At 61.9% G+C, this 12737-nt stretch overlaps 2 protein-coding genes across 3 annotated transcripts; one reads left to right on the top strand and one right to left on the bottom strand.

Moving 5' to 3' along the window:
- Positions 1–25: 25 nt before the first annotated feature.
- RRP7A (ribosomal RNA processing 7 homolog A) lies at positions 26–3389 on the top strand. 2 transcript variants are annotated; one of them, XM_074271875.1, is made up of 7 exons: positions 26–260; positions 1388–1530; positions 1643–1768; positions 2019–2136; positions 2422–2519; positions 2739–2937; positions 3178–3389. In XM_074271875.1, the coding sequence occupies exons 1-7, from the start codon at positions 188–190 to the stop codon at positions 3261–3263; spliced, it is 843 nt and encodes a 280-aa protein (XP_074127976.1). In that variant the 5' UTR covers positions 26–187; the 3' UTR covers positions 3264–3389. The 2 variants fall into 2 exon arrangements, with proteins under 2 accessions (XP_074127976.1, XP_074127977.1); XM_074271876.1 differs by lacking the exon at positions 26–260 and adding an exon at positions 579–737.
- A 99-nt stretch (positions 3390–3488) lies between these two features.
- Positions 3489–12659, bottom strand: SERHL2 (serine hydrolase like 2). Its single transcript, XM_074271871.1, has 12 exons — positions 12521–12659; positions 10130–10279; positions 9920–10033; positions 9139–9180; positions 8808–8827; positions 8010–8084; positions 6832–6944; positions 6403–6482; positions 5978–6012; positions 4128–4210; positions 3845–3944; positions 3489–3760 (listed from the first exon to the last, which is right to left on the bottom strand). Exons 1-12 carry the CDS (start codon positions 12522–12524, stop codon positions 3641–3643), a joined length of 936 nt encoding a protein of 311 aa, XP_074127972.1. The 5' UTR covers positions 12525–12659; the 3' UTR covers positions 3489–3640.
- Between the last annotated feature and the right edge of the window lie 78 nt (positions 12660–12737).

Here is a 12737-nt window from a genome sequence, read left to right as displayed (position 1 = left end):
CTGGGTCTTCAACAGTCCCCGCCCCCACAGTGGGCGGGGGGGAGGAGACACGTGATTTTGCCGGTAGTTAAGACACCGCCCGCTTCTCCTATACGTAACTTCCGAGACGTCCCGCCCGCTATCTCCGCTCTTTCTCGTTGGCGGCTACGAACTACGACTCCCAGGATTCCCCGCGCCGTTTTCCATCATGGCGGCGGGCGAGAAGACGCATGTGAATGAAAAGACCCCCGAGGGGGCTACGAATCCTCCAGGGTACCGAGGTGAGCCCCGAGGGAGACCCGGGCCGCGCCCTAACCCTTCCCGCACCTTTGCTGCGAGGAAAGGCGGCTCGGGGGTGGGGGGCCAGGAGAGCACGCAGGGCGCTGGGCAAAGGCGTAGAGGCCGGAGGGGCCGCGGTGTGCCTTGGGGGGGGAGGGGATGAGGGGTGCCGGGGAGAGGGTCCTGCAGGGGTCGGCACCGGACCCGGGCGCTGGAGACCGAGGGCGGGCGGGCGAGGGAGGGGCCGCCTTCCGGACGGGAGACGTTCCCGCCTTTGCTTAGTAAATGCTTCGCGAGGGAACGGAGCGAACGAACGAATGCATGCATGGAGCAGTGAGGGAAGGAGGGGGAGGCGAGCTGGGGGGAGGGGGCAGACCCCCAACTGCTCCTTAGTGGGGGCTGGGTCCGGAAGAACGGGACCCGCAGCCGGCTGCTGGGAAGGCCTTGAATGCCTACAGAGGCTGAGAATTCCACCGCAGGTGCTGCCCCTGGGCTGGCCTCTTACGGGGAGGGGCCGGTGGGCGTGTCGTGATCCCCCGGACCCTGGGGTGGGGAGGCACACCCCCCTTCTTGGCCAAGTGTGGGGCTCCCGGCGGGGCTGGAGATGGAGGAGCCTGAGCCGGGCTGGGGGTGGAGGGGGCGGGGCGGGATCCCTGGACCAGAGGTGGGGCGGGGTACACGCCCTCTGCTTGGGCCGGGAGATGGAGGAGCCTGAGCCGGGCTGGGGGCGGAGGGGGCGGGGCGGAGGGGGGCGGGTCAGGATCCCTGGACCAGAGGGGGGGCGGGGTACACGCCCTCTGCTTGGGCCAGGAGATGGAGGAGCCTGAGCTGGGCTGGGGGCGAAGGGGGCGGGGCGGAGGGGGGCGGGTCAGGATCCCTGGACCAGAGGGGGGGCGGGGTACACGCCCTCTGCTTGGGCCAGGAGATGGAGGAGCCTGAGCTGGGCTGGGGGCGGAGGGGGCGGGTCAGGATCCCTGGACCAGAGGGGGGGCGGGGTACACGCCCTCTGCTTGGGCCGGGAGATGGAGGAGCCTGAGCCTGGCCGGACGCTGGTTTCCGGGGAGCGCTGGTTTCCGGGGAGCCGTCGGGGTTGCTGAGCAGGAGTGACGGCCCGCTTCTTCCCTCCCAGCCATCCCCATCAAGTTCACCCAGGACCAGGCCGCCTGTCACTTCCTCTACGTGAAGCAGCACCGCGTGCGGGGAGGCGCCAAGTCCGGCTGGCCGTCAGACCGCACCCTCTTTGTCCTCAACGTGCCCCCGTACTGCTCCGAGGTGAGCCTGCCGCGGGGGAGGGGGGGAAGGAGGGAGAGGGGGCGCGGCTCAGGCCGCGGGGGCGGGACTGGCCCAGGGCTGCGGCTCACTGCTCTCCCGTTCCCACCCGCAGGGCTGCCTGGCCCAGCTCTTCTCCGCCTGCGGCCCAGTCCAGTCTGTGAATCTGCAGGAGAAGCCGGACCTCTCGGAGATGCCCAAGGACACCAAGTCCGAGTCTTTCTGCCCCAAGCCGGTTCCGGTAGGTCAAACCCAGAAGGAGTTGGAGTGGGATGGGGGGGGGGGATTTACTCCTCTATTTCGGGGAGAAAATGCCCTTTCTTTGGGGGGGAGGCGGACACAGGCCCTGAGCCGCCAGGGGGCGCCGCCCCGCGCTGTTTGGCGCCTGTGGCCCCCACCGCCACCTGCCGGTCCACAGGGCAGAGGAGCCCCCCTGGCGGAGCCCCCGGCCGGGCCCCAGAAGTGCCTCATCCGGCCGCTCTCTCCTGCAGGGATTCCAGGTGGCCTACGTGGTGTTCAGGAAGCCCGCGTCCGTGCCCAAGGCCGTGGCCCTGCCGGGACCCCTGATCGCCTCCACCAAGAGCCACCCAGTGAAGACCGGCATTGAGAGTGAGTGGGGGGCAGTGGTGTCGGGGGAGGGAACAGGGGGTCGGTCCCCCATCGATGCCCTCGCCTCCGGGGGGCTCCTCCGCTGCACTGAGACAGACTCGGGCACTGACCCTGGCACAGACACATTTCGAGAGAGGAGCCTCCAACTCTGGCTCTCCTCCCCTGTGGGCGGGGCCTGGGCCTCTCTGGAGGCGGCCCCTGCGGGGTTAGTCCGGGATGAGCCGCAGGGCTTCCATCCCTCATTGCACATCCGGCTTCCATCCCTCACTGTTGCCCCTTTGCCAGAGTGGATAGCGGATTATGCGGATTCCTTGGTGGACCCGGAGGCCCTCAGGGTGGAGGTGGACAAATTCATGGAGGAATACGACAAGAAAGCAGCTGAGGTGAGACCCCCCGCACCCCAGGGGGGCAGGTTGGGGGGCTAGAGGCCTGGCTTCCCCCTGCACAGAGAGGGAGCGCCTCCACTGCAGCATGTGTGCACCCCCAAGTTTAGTGACTGCAGTGGGGGAAGGGGGCCTTAGGATGAGGGCGGGAGGATTCGCACTGGGATCCTTTGACTGGGCGTCCGGGTGGGGGCTGACGGGGCCCTCCCTCTCCCGCAGGAAGACGCCAAAGCGGAGGCGGAGGAGGGGGTCCCAGATGAAGAAGGCTGGGTGAAGGTGACCCGCAAAGGCCGGCGGCCCGGCCTGCCCCGCTCCGAGGCCGCCAGCCTGCGCGTGCTGGAGAGGGAGAAGCGCAAGAAGGCCCGCAAGGAGCTGCTTAACTTCTACGCCTGGCAGCACCGCGAGACCAAGATGGAACGTGAGTGGAAGCCCCGCCCCATGGAGGGGCACGCAGTGGGGGCTGGGCTCTCCCCAGCTGTCAGCCAGCTGTGGCTCGGGCTGGGAGCAGCTGGAGTCTGCAGAGGCCGCCCACGCTATCCCTCCCCGGACCCCCCTCCTTATGGCTCGCATAGATCTGTCATGGGTTGGATGGGGGTGAGAAGGGCAGTGACCACCCGCCCTCCCCCCTGATCCCTTTTCTCTCCCTCCCTCCCCCCAGACTTGGCCCAGCTGCGGAAGAAGTTTGAGGAGGACAAGCAGAGGATCGCCTTGATGCGCGCCCAGCGCAAGTTCCGCCCCTACTGAGCCATCCTCCCCATCCGGGCTGGGGCCCGGCCCCAAAGATTGAGCGTGGAGCCCTGGTGCCCAGCTCCACAGACTGTGGCCATTCTCCAGAAGATGTAAATAAAGAACGGACAGTCCTTCCGCCCAGTTGCCCGCATGGTCTGTCTGGGGGGGCTGGGAGGGCCCCCTCCCGGTGATCCCTGCCACCCCTTCCCCCCACGGTTCAGCCCTCACAGACCACAGGAGGGAGAGGAGGAGATTTTATTTGTCAAGTCATGGAAGGCTGCCCCAAGCCTTCCCGGAGAGGTCCCAGAAGGGCACCCTTGTGCCAGGCAAAGCTGGTTCTCTGGGCCAGGATGAGGCTCTGCTGTGGGGCCAGCCGGGGTGAGCCCACAGGGCTATAGGTGGGCCTGCAAGTCCTGGTTGCTCTCTAAGAAGTTGCTGATGATGCCGGCCACCTTGTGGGGCTCCTGCATGTGGACGTAATGGCTGCCTGTGACCTCCACAAACTTGTAGCGCTGGAAAGGAGGGTCGGGAGTGAGTGGCCGGACCCTGCCCAGGAGCCCCCCCCCACAGGCCAGCCCCTCCCCCAGACAGCTCACCTCCTGCAGGGACGACTTTAAAATATTTATAACGTTCTCCATGGATCTTGGGTTTTCTCCTTTTCTGAGTAGCCTAAAGTAACTCAATCCCTGTGTGGCCCTTAAAGAGGAGAGGTCTCGGTGGCTTTCTTGGGGCTGGCAGGTCTAGAGCCCCAGACCTCCCCTGGTGGGGGGGCCCACTCCGCATCCCAAGCCTTTCAGAAGCCAGAGAGGAGGACTGGGCGGGGAAAAGGGGCCCCAAAGGGTCAGAGCCCGGAGTGGGAGGGGCGCCGTTCCCACTTACTTCAATAAGAGGATCCTGGCCTGGATCTTCTTGCAGAAATACTCCAGCTGCTCCTTGGTGATGAGCTCAAAGTTGTTCTCTGGCTGCAAGGGGAAGAAGAGCCCCATGAGTGGGAGGGGGGGTCTGGACTAACAAGCAGCTCCAAAAATGCATCTCGGACTCCCCCCACCCCCCAACTGCTGCTGTTGTCCCCATGGTACAGCTGAGGGAACTGAGGCAGGGGAAGGTTCTCTGAGGGAAGCATTCACATCCCGCTAAAGTGCTGACTGAATTGGAACCCAAGACTCCTTGCCACCAGCCTCCTCCCCCCCATGTAGGGGGGGAGTCCTCTGATGTAAGCCCAGAGGCAGGAATTGTGGCTCCTGGTGGAGGTGTAAACTGGGCCATGACCACATCCCCCTGCACCCCTCCCAGGGTCAGAAATGTGGGGGGTTGGCTTAGGTGATGAAGGTACTCATGGAGAGCTGGATTCCAATTCTGCCTCCCATGGACGCCCTCACTTGCCTCAGTCTCCTCATCTGTAACATGGGGAGATTAAAAGCCTCCCAGGGTTCTAAAGACCAATGAGATCATCCAGACGGAGAAATGGCAGCTCCGATCTAAGTCCTGAGCTAGTTAGCAGCTGGGCACCCCTGGGATTCACCAAGCTCTTAATTATGGGGGGGAAGCTTTGTTCCGTGATTCAGCTTTTGCCCACAGTACCCCCTGAAACCAAGAGGAGGGGGCTCATGATGGGAGGGTAGGGACCCTCTTGGTTGTAAAGCCTTCTGCTGATGGACTGGCAAAAGCTAAACTTTCAGGGTGGCTAAAGGTAAAAGTACTGTCACGGAAGCCCCTGTCTGCCAGCCAGGCAGCCCAGCTTCCCTCTCTCGGGGTTACTCGTCACCTCCCCTGCTCTAAGATGTTCACTGGCTCCCTGTGCCCACGCTTTGCCTGGCATCCAGGGCTCTGACCTAGACCAGCCGGGCTTTCCCCACTCTGCCCCTTCCCCCAGGCCCACATCTGGGGCTCCCTGGGCTCTGGGGCGTTCGGGCTTTCTCCACAGAGGCAGTCCAAGGTGGCTGGGGCAGCTCTCCCACGGCTCCCAGATTTGGAAACCGTCCCTCCCCTTCCTGCAAATTAAGGTTCCCTTCCTACAGGCCTTCTGTCCTGGAGGCCCTGAACCGTGCCCGAATTGCCAGACAGATCATGATGGGAGGGGCACCCAAGGGCCCAAGTCCCCAAGGGTGTGTGTGGGGAGCAGCGTTTGGGGGCTGCTGAGGCTCCCAGCCCTCTAGGGGCCCCCTAGAACAGAGGAAGCATTTATTAAGTGCTTCCTTTGGGTCAAGAGGTGGAGGTTCAGGGAGGAAACCCCTCCGGGAGTGGGCAGTGTGGTGGAGACAGAGAAGGGGGGTGGGGGGGCCAGGGCTCAGCACCATGGGCCTAACAAAAGCCCCTTCTTGGTTCCTGCCTCCTCTCAGCAGCTCCCTCCCCATCCCTCCCTGGTCCCATGTCCCACTTCCCCTGCCTGGACCCTCCTTCAGGTAGGAAGCCAGTGGCAGAGGGGCAGGCCCGGGGCCTGAGGGCAAAGGCGACCCCAGACCTCACCAGCTGTGCAGCCCTGGTCGCTATCCTGCCGGCCTCAGTTTCCCCATCTGCAGAAGGAAGGCTCCAATGTCTTGCCAAGAAAACCCCTAACGGGGTCGCAGGAAGTTGCACAAGAGCATTCACAGGGCTTCCCTCCAGCAAAGTCCTTGGGGCCAGGAGCCATTTTGGTCTGGGGTCTTGTAAAATCTCCCTTTGTGGACAGGTCCCCGGCCCCCAAGCCCTTGGGAAGAGGTTTAAGGAGAAAGGGATGATGGGGAACTCACCAAAGCCAGCCTCCGGTCCCGGTTCAGTACCAAACCTAAAGGTCCAGAGCACAGATGGCCTATTCTTTAATGGTTCTAAAAGACTCAGTCTTATGAGGTGGGTTCTGGACATTATTATTGGCTCGTAGAAGTCTGGCAAGGCTTCTGCAGGACTCCCCGCCCCCCCAGGGTGTCCTCTGGGTAGCTCCAGTTCAGCCCTGGGCAGGACTGGGGCTCTGAGAGGTTCTCAGTGGACAGGAGGGTAAGGGCCATCAACCCCATTTTACAGAGGAGGAAACTGAGGAAGGGAGCAGCTAATGATGATGACCAACCCATGTGCTCAGACCTACCCTTTCCCCTTCATCCCCCAGTATCTGGGAGGGGGCGGGGAGTTCCAGGGACACTGCCCGCTCCCCCGCTGGGTTGTGCCCCGGGGCAGCTCTAACCTTCTCCCACCTTGGTGGTCCCTCTCTCCAGTAAGAGCTTCCCGCACTCCTCGCCCACCTGGATGTTGTTCTTCAGATAGCTGGGGGGGAGAGGGAACAAGTAACGGTAGGGAGGCTGGGGGGAGAGGCCGGGCACGGTGTCAGACGGGGACAGAGGAGGGCCTTCCTGCGCCGGGAGCGACAACACGTCCCACAGGGGGGCAAACAGTGCTGGGCAGCACATGACGATTGCTGAACCACCCATTGGTTTGTTATCGTGAACAGTGACGACATCCCCAGAGAACAGAACGGGAGAGGTGGCCGGGTGCCGAGGATCGGCAGGGAGGGCTTGGGCCTCTGGCTTCAGAAAGTCCCCAGCCCAGCTGAAAACCTTCTCCCCGAACTCCAGGACTCCCCCCTCCAAGCCCCCTCCCCTCCCAGAAGCCCTACCTCTGCAGCATCTCCTGGGGGCTGACAACCTTGGAGGGCTTCTGCTGCTTGGCTTCCATCTCCAGCACGTGCTCGATGTTGTGCCGTTTGTAAGTCAGGATGTTGTCTATCTCCTGGAGGGTGGCAGAGGGCACAGGCTGGCACCGGGGAACCGGCTCTCCCTCCCCCGGGCACCTTGCACCGGGCTGCCTGGGGCCCCTGGCGGGAAAGCTGGCATCGAGCCCAGCTCCCAGCACACTGGCCGGCGACCCCCTTCTGGAGGAAGGGGCTCTGCTCCCCTGGAGCTCCAAACTGCCCCTGAGGCCCCGCAGGGGGAGGCTACCAGAACTTCCGCGTGAGCCCCCGCCAAGCCTGGAGTCCCCCCTGTACATGTCCCCGGCTGCCTCGCAACAAGAGCGGGGTTTGGGGAGCGGGCACAGCTCCCCCCAGCATTGCCGCCGGGGCACAGACAGAGCACTGGGCAGGGGCAGGCCGGACTCAAGGTCAGGGGCCACAACCGCTGGTGCCGATCTGAAATGTCCTTCCGGGGGAAACCTTCAGGCCGGGTAAGGGACACTGAGCCAAAGGAAAGGCAGGGGGACCCCTGCTGCTGCCCCCATGGGTCCAGGTGATGAAGGGCAGCCCAGAGGATGGGGAGAGTCCCACTGCCCTTTGGGACAACTAGCCTGGCCCCCTCATGGGGACACCGGGGTACAAGTTCTGGCCAGACCGGAGCTGCGTGACAAACACTGACGGCATGACCGCCAGCTGGACGACCCTTCGCCCCCTCGCCCTCCCTGGGGCTCCGAGAGCTGCTGTGGGGGCGGTCACTGTCCCCCCCCCCCCGGAGCTCCGTTCCCTTCTCAGGGTCCCCCTGAGCCGCTCACCCCCTTTCCTCCCAATGGGAAGAGACTCATCCCAGAGAGTCCGTGTGCTCCAGACTAAAGGTCTACAAGAATGGGGGGGGTTGACCCAGGGCTAAGTCACCCCGTCTGTAGCAGGGGGTCAGTGATCCCACGGATCTCTCCGGGCAGGAAGGTCAGATTTTGCAAAGGTCCCGGCCCTGGGTAAACCTCCCTTGGGCTCCCATCCCAGGCCCCTCTGGGGGGGCAGGAGCTACTGCTGCAGCCCGGGGATGGACCTGTGGATCCCAAGGGCCTCCTCAAGCTGAGGTCCCCCTCCCCCGCCAAAGGCCTCACCAGAGTGTCCAAAAAGAAGGGAGCGGAGTCCAGCAGGATGAGTTTATCCACCATCTCGGGGAAGGTGCAGGAAAACTGGAGGAGGAAAGAGAGACACTGCAGAGAGGCGGCTCTCCCTGCAGGTCCGAGCACCTTCCACAGGAAGCCTAATGATCATGTATCGGCCCCCTCGGTTCCTGGCACCTGGAGAACACGTCCCTTGGAGAGCCATCTTCCCAGTCAGGTGGCAAGCTCCTAGTGTATCTGTACCCTTAGGGCACACAGCAGGTGCCTAATAAATGTTGAGTGCCTAAGCACCCAAGGGCTCAGCCAGGGCTGTGGCCAGTCCTTTGGCCCACACCGGCTTGGAGGACCATCTGTGGCTATGGGGAGCTTAGGCTCCGGGAGGGGCCCCTGACCAGCGCTCCCCTCCCGTTGCAGTGGGGGTGACCCGCCTTGTGGGTGAGCTCACAGGCAGTGCTCGCGGGCAGATTGGCACAGTGGCTCTACTAGAGACAAGCTTCCCTGGGTCTGAGACTCCTGACCTCCCTGGCACTGTGAGAAGTGGGCAGAAGGTCTCTCCACAGGAGTTATTATTAGGCAGCCAATGGGGGCAGGCCAGCCCTGGGCAGCTGCTGGGACACCTCCCATCCCAAGGGTGATCCCTGTTCTCCCTGGCAGCCAGCCCGAGGCCTTTCTGCCTCACACTTCTCAGGTGGAGGCTGGCCCTGCCCTGGGCTGTCCAGGTGTGGCGAGCGGCTGTCAGGAATATTTGCATCCCTCCTCCTTTCCCATGGGTACTGCAGCTCAGGGGCTTACCATGCCCCCCACAACACCGCCTGTGGGACAAAAGAGAAGAGTCAGCTGAGAGTGGGCCCCCTGACCTGCCCCTCCCAGGACCCCATGCCAGCAGGGGGATGATCCGGGTAAGGGCATCCCCCTACCCCCCAGGCGACACTGAGGGGGATCCCTGTGCCCTCCGGTGACCAGGAGGTCAGGCCCACCAAGAAGGCCACGGGGACTCATTGCCACTTGCTTATCTTGTCAAGGGCAGACAGGCTGGAATAACAAGGGCACCGTCAGACTGCCCCTATCCCTTCCCCCCACCATGGGAAGGTGAGAAAATGGGATCTGGGCCCCGTGTACTCACCAAAACTGTGGGTCAGGAGGGAGAAGCGCTTCCAGTTTAGGGCTGCAAACACAAACACACCTATGCCCACCTGGGCACACATCTCCCGCCCAGCCCCAAAACTCCGGCCCAGCCAGGGCTCTGGATTTACTCATAGGCTCTCCTGCCCGGCCAAGGGGACACTGTGGGATCCAAGGGGCACTGACCCTAGGAGAGCTGGGGGCCAGGGCAGCTCCCTCCACACCACCCACATCACCAAGGGACTGGCTCCTCTTGGCCTGGGCTCCCACAACCCCTCTGGGTCCGGCTCCCCAAATTCCCAGGCCCCATCCTTGGTTTTTTAAACACCTTTGATTGCTGGTTCCCTTAGTACTTGGATAGCCAGAATCTTTAGTACTTGGATGGCCGGTACCCTTAGTACTTTTATGGATGGCTGGTACCCTTAGTACTTAGATGCCCAGTACCTTTAGTTCTTGTGTGCCCATTATCTTTAGTACTGGGATGGCCAGAACTTTCAGTACTTGGATGTCCGGTACCTTTAGTTCTTGTGTGCCCACTATCTTTAGTACTGGGATGGCCAGAACTTTCAGTACTTGGATGGCCAGAACCTTTAGTATTTGAATGGCCGGTACCCTTAGTACATGGATGGCTGGTGCCTTTAATTTCCTAAAGGGCAGAGGGGTTGTCCTGAAGGCTCCCTAAGGTGCCATCCTCCAGCTTGGGCAGTCTCAGGTGAGACTATGGGGGAACAAGGGGGATTTCCCAAAGCCTTCTACCCTCCCCCCACTCTCTCCCCTTTTACCTGCTGCCACTCGGCGCACCTCATTCACAAAGTCATGCTGGTGGTACGTGAATCCAGGGTGATGATGGGAGGATAAGCCGTGGCCCCCAAAATCCATGGCGACATAATGGAAGGCTGCGGGAGAGGGGGATGGGGTCAGCCGTCAGCGCCTCTTCACACTCTTGGCCTGCCCTGCCCCCTTCCCTGGCACCCCCAGCAGCCCAGCCCCACTTTGAGGAAGAAGAGGGATGAGCCTGTCAAAGGAGTTGGCATTGTCCAGCCATCCATGGAGGCAGAGCACAGGGGGTCCCTGCAAGGAGCCCCAGACCTTGGCAGCAATGTGGCCCCAAGGCATGGTGAGTCTCAGTTCTGTTAAGACACCTGCAAGAAAGGGAAGATATGAGCCACTTTTAAGGAGCCGGGGGTCACAGTGGACAGAGCTCCAGGTAGAGAGCCAGGGAAACCCGAGTTCAAATCCACCCCCATTCACTTCTAGTAGTGAGACTCTGGGAAAATCGCTGTGCCTCAGTTTTCTCATCGGTAAAAGGGGATAATAATGGCACCTACTGCAGGCTTGTGAGGATCAAATGATATATTTATAAAGGGCATAGCACAATGCCTAGCACATAGTAGGTGTTTAATAAATGCTTATTTTCTTCCTTTTTTTTTGGTGAGGCAGTTGGGGTTCAATGACTTGCCTAGTAAGTGTAAAGTGTCTGAGACAGATTTTGAACTCAGGTCCTCCTGACTCCAATTCAGGACTCTAGCAGCCACTCCCCTTAGCCTAACCCAGCTCAGCCACTGCTTTTCATGGGAAGGAACTGGATGCCAATGCCTGGAGGACTTGGGCCTGGAGTTTGGACCTTCTCGTTCTACTTTCCCCTGGCTAATCTTTAAAGAACCGTAGCTTTCCTGTTCAGAAGGACCCAGAGCTCCGGTACTGGTGGACCTCCTTGTCTTTCCTCCATTTCCAGCCTCCGAGCATTTCCCCTGGCTGTGCCCCCTGCCTGGCAAGACCTCCACGGCTTTCCCTGGCTTCCTTCAAGTCGCAGCTAAAAATTTCACCTTCTCCAGGAAACTTTCCTCTCCCTAGTGGATCCCTTCCCTCTACTGATTCTTCCCAAGCTTGTAAGTGGCTAATTCTCGATGAAAGGGGCTACCTTTTGTTTTCCTTTGTATCCCCAATGCAAAATGGGGGACCCCACTGGGGGTTTTCTTGACAGAGACACTGGTGTGGTGGACCATTTCCTTCTCCAGCCCATTTTACAGATGGGGAAACTGAGGCAGGCAGGGTGAAATTGAAGTCAGGGAAACAGCAGTAAGGAGGGGGGGGGGCAATCTAACAATCTATCAAGGATTCTAAAATCTTCTGGCTTTAGACTCAGTGATCCCGGGGGCCTCTTCCCCTGTCCTGGAGTGCTAGCGTTCTAACAATCTGTCTTCTGGCCCAGAAATAGAGACGTTCGGGAAGATATATTAGTGCGCCGTTCCCAAGATTTGTCAGGGATTCTTAGGCCAGTCCAGGGTCAGAGATAAGCGGACTTGGAGACCGTTCGTTCCTCAGTTCTACTTTAGGCCATAAAAATCACCATCATCAATGATATAATCAATGTCTCCTTTCTCTCTTGGCTAAAATCTCGGGGCACTGGGCCTCTTCATGGGCGTTAGAATTGCAATAAACTTTGCCCTTTGACTTGGAGATGAGTTCTTTGGAGACTTCCCTAGAGCCTCATCTGAGGCCTCCCAACAAAGTGACTTGCCTAAGGTCACAGCTAGAGGAGGTGGGAGGCTGGACTTGAATATTCCTGACTCTAACCCCTGAGCCACTTCCGCTGCCCCACCCCCAGCACATAATAGGCTCTTTTAGAAGATCTGTAGATTGGCCTCGGGTGAGTTAACTCTTTGCTCGCCCTGGGGGTGGGATTTGAACTCAGGGCACAGCCGCCCCGGCGGAGGCGGCCTCGTCCCAGTTTCTGGGAGCGCGCCCCAGCCTCTCCCTAACCGGTTCTCCACCCATCCACGTCGGAGCCCTTCCTTTGCCTCGCGAGGACCCAGGGAGGAAGCTTCCCGGACTCCCGGGAGCAAAGGGCCTACTGTGTGCGAGCTCCGCTTGGCTGGCGGGGTGCGCTAAGACGGCGCCCCACTAAGCGCGGGGCTGCCGCGGCTCCAGGAGCCGCCCCCTCCTCCCGCCAGCCTCCGCCCCCGCGGGCCCCCGGTAGCGCTGACCAGCGGGCAGAGCTGGGAGTCTGGTTAAGGGTCTGGCCCTCGCCGGCGGCGTGACCTTGAGCTCGGCGGGGCGACGGGCAGAGCGCCGGACTTACAGCCTGACGCACCGGCGGGGGCTTGGACGTCACCTGCCTGCCTCAGTTTCCTTTTCTGTAAAACGGGGGTAATCCCTGGCCCACTCTCAGTCAAATGAGGCAAAGCGCCCGGCGGGAGCTCAATGAAGGCGCGCTCCCCCTCCCTGCACCTCCTGCGCCTCAGTTTCCGGATCTGTCCGGAGGAGTGGGCTTGCGGGTCTCCCGGTCCCCGGCAGGCTGCACTCCCGACGCTGCTGTTCCCGGCCGCCCCGTGGCAGGCCCCCCGGGCAGCCCCGGCCCCGCCCGCGAAGCCGTCTCTCACCCATGCTGCCGGTGCGGTCGGCGCTCGGCGTGCTCGGCCACGGCCAGAGAGGGACGAGAGCTCTGGGAGCCGGGGGTTCCGGCGGGAGGAGGCCGCCGTCGCGGCCCCGCCCCCCGGGCCAGCCCCGCCCCCCGAGAGGCTCTCCTGCCCCCACGCCGCCCCGCCCTTCCAGACTCCGGGGACGGCCGGCTCCGGCCCTTTCTGGGGCTCAGGCCAG

This window comes from Sminthopsis crassicaudata, chromosome 5 (assembly GCF_048593235.1).
Source record: "Sminthopsis crassicaudata isolate SCR6 chromosome 5, ASM4859323v1, whole genome shotgun sequence".
NCBI classification, from domain to species: domain Eukaryota; kingdom Metazoa; phylum Chordata; class Mammalia; order Dasyuromorphia; family Dasyuridae; genus Sminthopsis; species Sminthopsis crassicaudata.
Note: the sequence above shows the minus strand (reverse complement) of the source record. Positions and strands in the feature narration are given on the sequence as shown.

What these genes read in the sequence shown, in the direction of transcription:
- SERHL2 (XM_074271871.1), bottom strand. An exon ending in CCTCCTGACCCACAGTTTTG is followed by an intron (nt 8,828 to 9,138) that starts GTGAGTACACGG and finishes TTTGTCCCACAG; the next exon opens with GCGGTGTTGTGGGGGGCATG. An exon ending in GCCAGGATCCTCTTATTGAA is followed by an intron (nt 3,945 to 4,127) that starts GTAAGTGGGAAC and finishes CTCCTCTTTAAG; the next exon opens with GGCCACACAGGGATTGAGTT.
- RRP7A (XM_074271875.1), top strand. Translation starts at nt 188, where the DNA reads ATGGCGGCGGGCGAGAAGACGCATGTGAATGAAAAGACCCCCGAGGGG. An exon ending in ACGACAAGAAAGCAGCTGAG is followed by an intron (nt 2,520 to 2,738) that starts GTGAGACCCCCC and finishes CCTCTCCCGCAG; the next exon opens with GAAGACGCCAAAGCGGAGGC. An exon ending in CCGCGAGACCAAGATGGAAC is followed by an intron (nt 2,938 to 3,177) that starts GTGAGTGGAAGC and finishes CCCTCCCCCCAG; the next exon opens with ACTTGGCCCAGCTGCGGAAG.